General features: G+C 41.0%; 1 protein-coding gene across 1 annotated transcript; it reads left to right on the forward strand.

Moving 5' to 3' along the window:
* The first annotated feature begins 2,407 nt into the window (after positions 1 to 2,407).
* On the forward strand, positions 2,408 to 8,416 carry fam174c (family with sequence similarity 174 member C). The gene is made up of 3 exons (XM_069679221.1): positions 2,408 to 2,888; positions 4,380 to 4,502; positions 7,102 to 8,416. Exons 1-3 carry the CDS (start codon positions 2,608 to 2,610, stop codon positions 7,103 to 7,105), a joined length of 408 nt encoding a protein of 135 aa, XP_069535322.1. The 5' UTR covers positions 2,408 to 2,607; the 3' UTR covers positions 7,106 to 8,416.
* Positions 8,417 to 10,946: the final 2,530 nt, after the last annotated feature.

A 10,946-nucleotide genomic window follows, 5' to 3' on the forward strand; every position in this document is an offset into this window, starting at 1 on the left:
ACAGGAGACAAGCCGCGCTCTCATTGGTCGGTGGTCCTCTCAGTCACTGCAGCTCTGTCAGCAACCTAAATACAGAAATAACCTAAATACATAAATGTACATTAGCGTGACATCTGGAGGCTTTGATCCTGCGGGATTCAAACCCGCAACTCCGACACCGACACACGTGCCATACTCCTCAGAATCACACCTCTGTGACACGTGACTGTGCACGTTAAACGTCATTTCAGCCTATTTCTTCATCACATTAATTCTTCATGACATTGACTCCGAACAGGCTGCGGATGTTTACTCAGAGATTTCTAAAGAAACAAACACAGCAGGTTTAATGATGAGAGGAGGGTTCATACTGACACACAGACACCAAGAGAAATATGAAGAAATATTTAACATATTATTAAAATATTCTAAATTATATCAGTAAAATATATTATTTATATTATGAGCTTTTTCTAAAATTCTCATGACATATCAGAAAAAAGTAAATCTTTCCTGAAACAAATGAAATATCTCTAAAAATATTCCAATATAGTAAAAATATCAGTGAAATACCCAAAATATGAATATGATGTCCTCAAAAGATCAGAAAAGTATCACACACTGTACAAGATTCATATTTCAAAACTGTTTTTTTTTTACACTATTTAGTAAAATATCTGAAAATTATGAAAAAATGAAATATATCAGAATATAAAGAATATATCTGACACAATGTCAGTAAAGCAGCTGCAGGGATTTAGACCCTCATCATAAATACTGAAGGAGACACAACAGCGCCCCCTGTGGACAAAAGCTCTGCTGACAGTTAACTGAACCAGTTTCTGATCAGAATCAACTCAATTCAGTTTTAGATTAAATTTACATTTAAGTGTCCAAAAAGGAAAACTTTGTTGTGAACCACGTCTGCAAAAATAGACTTACGAAACATCTTCACTGAGTGATGTCATCGGTCCAGATGTGAGCACGCTCAGTGCTCATCAGTCAGGAAGTTTCAGGCGGCTGCAGGATCACAGCTGACAGAGAAATCACCAGCAGATACAAACATGAGGACCTGTACACCTGTCCAGGTGTTCCCTCAGAGACCTGAATCCAGCTGTGACCTGACACATCTACACTTTTACAACCTAACATGTTTTTATTCATGATTTTACTGATCTTAAATGTGTCAAATTGACATTAAAACACTCTAATTAGCTTATAAAATGCTCAACTTTTGGTGGTTGGTTTGAATCAACAGCAGCTTCATTTAGTGAGAAACTAAAAACGAACATATCCGGGGAGCAGGTAACCCTGAGGATGGCCTCACAGGTAGGATGCCTTCTCTAAGGTCCCCTGTCCGACTGTAAAACACACGATCAACTGTGATTTCTTTTTTGTTTCATTTGTTTGTTTCACATTTCAATAGATAAAATCAGATATTTACATTAAAGGCACCAGTGTCTGTGGTGTTTAGATGGGACAAGCTTTTACATGTTGGTGAACTTTGACCTTTGGTGAGGACTGGAGTCACATGACTTTGGCTTGATTGTTTGATCAATAAAACTTCTCTCAGAGTCTTACAGGTCAGACACGTATGACTAATTTGTCAATAACTGTATGTGTGTGTATAAGTGTGAAGTCAAACGGTTATTCACCTGTTCTCTTACCTCTGTGCGCGTCTCCGTGCCGCTCTAACAGCTGGATTTTACTCCAGGGATCAATAAACTGTCATCTTTAATAAAGAAAAACAAGTGCACATGCTGAAGAGAACTTAATGAAACCTTAAATCACATTTTCAAGCATATATTGATTAATTCTCTATTAACCATACAAACAAATACACACCAGAAATGTTAAATCTAGAAATTACTTTTTTACTTTTTACTTTTGCATTGTCTAACACATTTATGGCTGCATTTAGCATACCCTATACTTACTGTATCGCAAACATATTGATTTAATAAATATGTAAATATATAAAAGTTCAGTATTTCAGTATCGTAATATTATAATAGTTCTGTAGCTCCCCATAAACTGTGACTAAAACAAACATCACCTTCTGAACTGCTGGACATTCTATCCTGTACGTCAAGGACAGACAAGGCACCAAATTACATTCAAAAATGTCACAATTTAATGATTACTCTAGTATCAGAAGGTATTCAGACTTTCCCACATGTGATTGGTGTGTTTTTCTGAATATGCAGGAACAGCTCATCAGTTCTGCTGCCAAGAAATAAATGTTTCAAGGAAATTAAATTACTGATTGTGATGTATGTTGTTTTGTTTGCCTACACAATGAGTCATTAAGTGATTCACTTTGGAGTCACAGGAATGCATTATCCAGTCAGAGGTTTAGTTAACCCCTCTGTATGTCTTGCAGGTGTCTGGATTCGGTGTGATTGGTTGGCAGGCTCTACCTGAAATCCTGCGAGTCAAATTTAGGGACATATTTCCCCATAAGAATCTCTGACGTCAGCAGTAGATGGATATGAACTTCCTAGTTCAGACTCACTTTATGTCAACAGAGCAGCAGAGTTCAGCTAACGCGACGTAGGTCTGTAAAGCAGAGACTTTCCCGCCTCTGTTTCTTCTTTTGTTCCCATTAAAGTGTTTGTGAATGCTAAAATGACTTTTCACGGAGTTCTCTCGGCGGTTCTGGTTCCGGTCTGCTGGCTGTTGGTGTCCGTGGCGCAGGATGTGTCCCAACCCGCCAACGGCAGCACCGCGGCGCCGAGACCCGCGGTGACGAACTCCAGCGGGGTGAACTCGACTCAGAGCGGCGGAAGCAGCTCCAGAGGGCCGTTCAACAGCCTCAACGTGGACAGCTCCATGATCCAGCGGGCCCTGTACGTCCTGATCGGCATCACCATGATCGGAGTCCTCTACTTCCTCATCCGAGCTGTGCGGTGAGTTCACACCAAACTCCAGTCAGGTATACGGGGATTTAAGTGAGTCACTGAGCGTATAAGTAACACATCAACAAAACACAATATGCCTTCTTTAAAACTTTTCTGCGGTATATTTTTACAAAGTATTATTAACTGCTGATAAGAACAGAAGCATCAAATCACTGTATTTCTGTTTGGAGTTTGGTGTAATGTCTGAATCAGAATCAGTGTGATGTGAGATGGTTACAAGGGCATGCTTGGATTATGTTGGATAAAGTTAGGGACAAAACTACAGAGGGAAGGACGCTTAAGCAATAAGATATTAAATTGAGCCAAGAGTATGATAGATTAATTGATACCATGCCAAACTTCATTCTAAAATCCAGAAGTTTAATATTTCCTGGAGTATCAGCAGATGTTTGTGTGCTATAAAATGTATTCTGGCCTCATACATTTTTAGAGTCCACTCTTCTATTCGGCATTAATCTCATACTGAAATGATTGACCCACTAACTCCAACTAAAGTTGTGTAGCAGTTAGTGCGAGATCTCTGCCTCTGCTTCATGTACCGGGACAAAAACCAGTATCCTATTTTCGTTTTGACAGCACAGCTTCCTCAAATGGACTCCCACCACAGCAAACATCATTTTTAAATGCAAGCAATTAATAAAGAAGTAAATGCTTCACTCCTCATACAAATGAATAGAAGGATGAAGGTTTGTTGTGAGGGTTATGTTCGGCAGTTTGTTTGAGGAGGAACAGAACCACGGACATATTTGGATTACTGTTGAACAATGAGATTCTTCAAACCGAATTATAGAATAACTTTTGTCAAACTAAACCCCATTCATATATCTATCAATTTAATACTTCCTCTTTTACAACCAAGATAAGTAAGCTGCAATATTATGTTAATGCACTTTAGTAAAGCTTTAGCAGACACTCATACCTCTTCCACCTGTCAGCGACCAGTTACACTGTCTTCCCCAAACATACAGTTAAGTGCTGTGCATATAATGTCAGCATAATAGCAGAGTTTCTCCTGCATGTGGACAGATATCAAACCAAATTCCATTTAGAATTCCTGAGTGTCATGCTCAGTCCCACATTCGAAATGGCACACGCAGTGTGTAAAATATGAGTCATGTGTTTTTCTAAAGCTGCTAGCTTCTCTCTTTAGTTCTGCTTCTGCTAATCCTATTAAAGATTTCATATTTATGACTGAGTTCAGCCCAACAAACACATATTGTTATTATTGATTTATACGTCAAGTTTAATGCAGGGAAGGTTTATTATTTCAGTTTATCTGTTATTCCTAACAACACCATAAAAACAGCCCTGATGCTTCTCCTGCACGTAAACATCTGCCACACCAAACTCCGTGCATAACTCTCACAACTTAACACCTTATCATCTATCAGCAGCTGTGCATGAACTGTAAAATGTGACTCGGGTGGTTTTTCACTCTTGAGTTCAGCTTGTATCTGACCCACCAAACATCACTTTCAGGCTGAAGAGGCCGGCCCAGAGGAAGAAGTACGGTCTGCTGTCCAACTACGACGACTCTGTGGAGATGGACGGGATGGAGAGCGAGGAGGACGACACGCTGTATGAAGCTCGCAGCCTCCGCAGGTCAGAGGTCAACAGACAATAACCCATGATCCTGCATGTTACTGTGGGGCTATTATTTCTCTCAGAGACGGGCTTTTATTTTACGTTTAAGTGTAAAGGTATTCTAAAGCTGTTGGGAATGTAGGTTTAAAAGTGTAAAAGAACAACAAACTAAATCATGATGGAGAAAAAATCTCCAAACTTTTAACAAAACTCAGCTGACAGGAAAGATTTCAGTGTGGGTCACCAGAACCCGCAAAGGGTCACGAGAAGCATTAACAAGTCTTAAATCTTATTGTTGTTCTTTGTGAATTAGGATTTCAAACTGTGAGCTGATTAAAATACTTCCCACCAAAGCCACCGTCCTTCTCGTATCATGGAGTCTGAACACATGAAACACCTGCCTTTAGATCCAGTGTGACTTCCTCTTCCCAGCATACCTGCACCTCTGAAGTTCATCCAGAATAAAATCATCTTAGAAATCAGAGAACAAGCACGCTTCAGAACCTGCCCGAGAGTCTGCATGTTTTTAAGTTTCCTTCAGTTTCAAAGTGATCCACTGAAACATCCTCTACATCACGCAGCTAGCAGGAGCTGCTAACAGATGATGCTAGCAGGAGCTGGTCACAGATGATGCAGAGGGTGCATGTCTTCCCCCTCTCTCTGCTCCCTATATTTCCCGTCTCTCTTCAGCTGTCTGGTATAAAAAAGGCAAAAAGCCCCAAAAAATCATCTTAAAAATGAATAAATTGAGACACAGAGACTGGGAACATTCTACTTCCTGTTTACACCACCAGACTGTTGGAACATTTCCAGAACATGCTGATTATCCCATCATTTAATCTAACATGAATATAACAATTTTAACTTCACTAAAGTTCAAGACAATTTAAAAAAGAGCCATACGTAATATTTGAATATGTGCTAACACTTTGCAGTAAGGGTACTCCGTGCGCTCCTCAATCAGCCCAAACACTGGAAGGGTCGTTCGGCTTTAATTCAGGCTTTGAGCAATGCAACAGCATCCACCACAGACAGAACTCGCTAAGTTTGTTTTCTAACATGCTATCCAATGTTAGCATGTAAAGCTAGCTAACGTTAACCCAGTACAGATTAGCTTTGCTGGGTTAGCTTATGTGTTGTGTCATGTGTGTCGTATTTGTGGTGGACACTTCATTAAAGCTTATAGTGTGTTGACGTTAGCTAGCTTTACATGCTAACATTGCATAGCATGTTAGACAGTGACTTCATAATTTGTTAATGGTGAGCAACAGGAATTCATGACACATCCTGCATTGATTCCATAGACTGTATGAATAATGGTCTCAGTGACGTCACCCACTGGTTTCTGAAGTCTTTTGAAGCCCGAATTGCGCCGGCGCTGGGGGACGCCATATTGGAAATGCCAGAGCCGGCTAATCCAGAGATGGGCAAAAAAATTCACCCCCGTACAGTTATCTTGAACAATAAAATTAGCTATTTATAACAAAACCGTTTTACATACCAGGCTGTAAACATGTTTATTTCTGCTGTAATGTTAATTCTTGTTTTCTGGAGCCTCAAGTGGCCACTCGAGGAACTGCAGTTTTTTGCACTTCGGCATTGGCTTCATTTTTCAACACCGGAGGTTGCCGCTTGATTAATTCGTGCATTAAATCATCATGAGTCATGCATTACTTCAGCATTACTTCGGTATATAAGTTGTACCCTTAATGTAAAATGTAAGTTACCGAATACGTCATAACTCTAATTAGAAAGATGATAATAGATGTGTCATTAAAACCTGTGACAGTCTCCTGGTTTATTTGGTCGAGGCTTAAACGGAGCGATGGAGTCACAGGAGGGCCAAAGAATAACCTGTAAAATATTAACAAAATAAATGTGGAAATATAAAGACAAACTAAACAATGTCACATGTGCATATTGAATATAGATTAAATTATTCTATGCATGCAAATAGGACTTTTTTTCTGGATATTTTATTTAGATTTTTTTTTAATCAATTTAAAATGATTTAAAAGACTCGCTCAACGCCGGTCGACTGACAGCTTGGCCCCTCAGAGAATGGCAAAAGCAAAATGACAAATATAAATAAAAAACAGATAATAGAATAAATAAATTAAAATAATCAAAAACATATGCACTGTTCATTTGTTTATTTTGTATGAATGTTAACAGAAATAGATCCACAAATGACATTTCTGTTTTTCTAATTATTTATTCCCCTTAATGTTTCCACATTCATTTCCTTATTCTGTCCTTTTTTTGGCCCTCCTGTGACTCCGTACGAACATTGTTTTGGCCCTCCTGTGACTCCGTACGAACATTGTTTTGGCCCTCCTGTGACTCTGTACGAACATTGTTTTGGCCCTCCTGTGACTCCGTACAAACATTGTTTTGGCCCTCCTGTGACTCCGTACGAACATTGTTTTGGCCCTCCTGTGACTCCGTACGAACATTGTTTTGGCCCTCCTGTGACTCCGATCAGCAGGGAGCTTACAGAAACAGACCTACAGTCTCTGCCTCATCCTGACCTCTGCTCTCATGATGTCACTGGTCATCGTGTTGTGATCACCTGATTGGTCAGCTGATTGGTCTGATTGGTGTTTTCTGTCTTCAGATGAGTCGTGCCTGCGTCGTCTCCTCCTGACGGATCAGACGGGGATACCAGCTGATATTGATGATGGATCGGAGAGAGAGGACTGATCAATGACTGCTGGGAGAAAATGGACCAAACGGTTGTTGAAGAGAAGCCAAAGCTGCTCGAGACCCTGAGCAGGATAATCTTTATTTTTTTAAGGTGGTATTGGATGATAGAAGCAGACGTGACACTTCTGCGGGTCATTTCCTCTCTGTATTATTATTCTTGTTATTTCAGAGACTTTCTTCTTCTTGTCTTTCCAATGTGTGTGCCTAAACTACTGCAGACTGACTCCAGAGCAGCTGATCGAGCTGCAGCAGAGATCTTTCTGAGCAGGACTCTGACCCTCCACACGGCACAGACCTGCAGCCCCCTCTGTGCCCGTGTCACTTCCTGTACTCTTATGAAGTCTCTTTCCAAGCTGAAACATGGTGTTTAAAGGAAAGCTACAGCTGTCTTCAGCCTGCAGTATTTCTCAAACACTCTTCTGACTTTGTGCCTCATTCATGGAAAGAGGAGTGGGCAGAAATTTCCTTTCAGTTAATCTTTAATTTAATTAGGACTCTGTACACCTGGGGAATGTAATATTACTTGTATGTTCAGGGTCTAAATACCAAATTCCATTGACAAAAATATCGTCATCGATCTATTAGTTTGAGTTGTTGTGTTACACAAATATTGCATCAGCTCTGAAGTAACCAACTTTGAACACCAAAGACAGGCTAACAGAAACAGGCAGAGGCAGCAGAGCAGCAGCTCCTGTGAGCTTAAATCAGTGTTTTTCTGAATGGAGTCTGGTGTGTGTGCAGAGAGCGATGTAACGTCTGTGTGTGGTTAAAACAATCATCTTCCTCTGTAACAAAAAGGTCTATCTCTGTAGGGATCCTTTCTGTCATGTTGTCACACACTTAGAATAACAATCTGAGCCTGTCAGTGGAAACAACAAGAACTTTTACTGGACGACCTTTGACCCATCAAGGATTATGTTGCAGCCATTACAGCCTGTTTCACTGCTGCAGGATGAACACATCTACTGAACACACTCACACACTGTTTAACCTAAAAGACATTTAGAACCAAAACATGTCCAGGTTTAAAAACACCAGAAATAAGTTTCCCCGGGGCCCAGCAGGCGGAGTTCACACTTCTCTGATCCATGGTGATGCTGTTTTATTTGAAAGCTGTTTTCCTGCTTCACCGACCACAAGACTTCAGATACGTTCACATTTAAATTAAATGTTTGAAGAAATGTATTATAAGCGTTTCAGTACTTTGATATTTTATGATGAATGAAGACGATGATTTTGAGTTAATCTCTTTAAAAAATTCTCAATAAAATGATGAAAAACAAAAAGCTTCTCTTCATGTTGGTGCAAGAGTTAAAGAAGTTCAAAAGATGATCATAAAAATAAACAACATCAGTGCCAACCATCAAAGGGGCGGACACCTTTCAAATTAAAAGCATGAATGTAACTCGTCCTGTGTGAGAGTCCTCCGGGTGTTTTTCCCACAGTTCAGTCTGTCACAATCACTGATATCACTCATGAACACTGATAGGAGGTTATGAGGTCAGAAGGGGGCGTGGCCTGTCACTGTAACAAGCCAATGATGAGTGGGCGTGGAGCTGATGACTGATAAACATCTCAGCCAATCAGACGACAACAACAGCAACTGGTCCCAGAGGAGAGAGAGGGGCGTGTTTCAATTAGAGAGAGAGAGTGTGTGTGTGTGTGTGTGTGTGTGTGTGTGTGTGTGTGTGTGATCATGCTGCAGCTTCAGTTCTCACCTCTGTCTGCAGGTTTATCTGATCTGAGCTCTGAACCTCCAGCACAGATCAGAGTAATTGATCCCACAGGAGCATCACGTCAGTAAATCTCTCAGCTGCTTACCTGAATATCTGCATCGACTCAGACACCAACCAAAGACTGTTTATTAGAATGCAGCTTTAATTGTTTTTATTATTATTATTTAAACTCTGACAGTTTGTTAAATTCTGTTTTAAAGACGCGTCAACATCTGTTGTTACTAAACTCTTTTGTCCCTGTCAGGATCCTGTAGGAGGGATGAGTCCATGAAATGAGACTCTGAGAGGCAGACCCTGTTTCCAGTGATCTGATTGGTCAGAGTGCTTGTATAGTAGTAGCTAATAGATATAAGATGTTAATTTAAAAACAGCAGACACAGTGAAACTGTAACCTGTCAAACACGTGATAGATGAGCACAGACAGATCCAAGTAACTTTAAACACGTACATGTTACATTCTGCCTCATTATAACATGTATTACAAGAAGCCTCCGAAAGTAAACGAAGGAGATGAACAGAGCTCTTAACGGACCGGGAGGTGGGGTGTGTGTGTGTGTGTGTGTGTGTGTGTGTGTGTGTGTGTGTGTGTGTGTGTGTGTGTGCGGCGGGGGCAGGCGTTAGAGGGTCGTGACGGGGGATGAGACGCCGGAAAACACGACTCCTACAACGGGGGGCGGCGGCCCTGGACCCTGCAGGTCCCTGGGGTGCAGCTTCCTGGGACACCCCCCAACCCCGGCTGACTGTAATAGGACTGTCATTGTTAACGCGGGCTCCATGGAAACGAGGCGTCACGACATGTGGGGGGAGAGGCACGCGGGCAGGTATAAAAGAAGAGGCAGAGACGGACCGTGAACACACCACCGGACCACCGCCTGTCTGTGCCCCGGAGCCGAACGCGGAAGATCCAGCTGAGACCTCTGTCGCCTGCACGAGACATGTTGCACGAGGCCGCGCGTCACCTCCACACCTTCAACAGGTGAGAGAAACTATCTCCGATTATCTGCCTGTTTTTCACGGTGTATTTCGTCACATTTATTTAGTTAAAGTCAGAAAAACTCAAATGGTTCGTGTTTACTGTCACAGCGCGATCGATTAATTATCTTAATTATAATTTAAAGGAACAATCGCTGAATATGAGTCATACTTCCTGTTACGACTTCCTCTTTCACTCATTCTGTCACTTTTGATAGCTGATCAATAATATTGATATGATTTATTTAAGTAATGACTCCTCTCTGAGAACTCTTTAATTTCATTCATTAGATGTTATGACCTTTGACCTTTTCTGGAGCAGTGAGGCAGTAAAACGTCACATACTGTAGTTCACCTGGTTTGTTCTTCATGTGAAAAATTAATGACTCTGTTTTGATGAAGTGATCTGAAGAGAGAGACAGAGACCCACCTGCTGCAGGAACTCTTCTGACACTGACTAACCTGTCTGTCTGTCTGTCTGCCCGTCTGTCTGCCCGTCTGCAGTGATCCAGATGGCTGTGTGATGATGACACAAAGATGGACTGCGATGAAGCTCGGTGACGGTACGACGAGTTGATTTTTATTCGAGACATTCAGAGAAACAAAGAGTCTAAAGTCAGTCGGCTGTTAGGAACCAATGAAAACGTTTCAACAGTTTTTAAAGCTACAAACGTCTGATCGTCAGTTTGTGAAAAATATGAAGGAATAATAAATTGTGAAATAGATTTAATAATATTTGTAAAACTTTTTATTCCAGTTTCTTGAGTCAGTGTGGATCACATGATCACGTCACCCTTCATGATGATAGAGACTCCTTTACGTGTTATGTTTTTATGTTAATGCTATTAATTAGATCAGGGATGGGTCAGTTAAATTCCACAGAGCAGCAGGGGGCGCTCTGACCCTACAGGACTTGTAATAATCCTTGTATAATCCTTCTGACCAAACCCCACAGAAAAAAACACTGATTGAACAGTTTTTAGAGCTCAGCCAGAGATGCTGTGTTTGTACTTCCTGTTCCTGTATGACCTGGTTCTCCTCCCTCCAG

This window comes from Semicossyphus pulcher, unplaced genomic scaffold, assembly GCF_022749685.1.
Source record: "Semicossyphus pulcher isolate SPU_LCO1_2020_fin unplaced genomic scaffold, fSemPul1.0.p SCAF_37, whole genome shotgun sequence".
Taxonomy (NCBI): Eukaryota; Metazoa; Chordata; class Actinopteri; order Labriformes; family Labridae; genus Semicossyphus; species Semicossyphus pulcher.

Coding starts and splice junctions, on each gene's coding strand:
- fam174c (XM_069679221.1), top strand. CDS start 2,608: ATGACTTTTCACGGAGTTCTCTCGGCGGTTCTGGTTCCGGTCTGCTGG. Junction 2,889..4,379: donor TTCCTCATCCGAGCTGTGCG/GTGAGTTCACAC, acceptor CATCACTTTCAG/GCTGAAGAGGCCGGCCCAGA.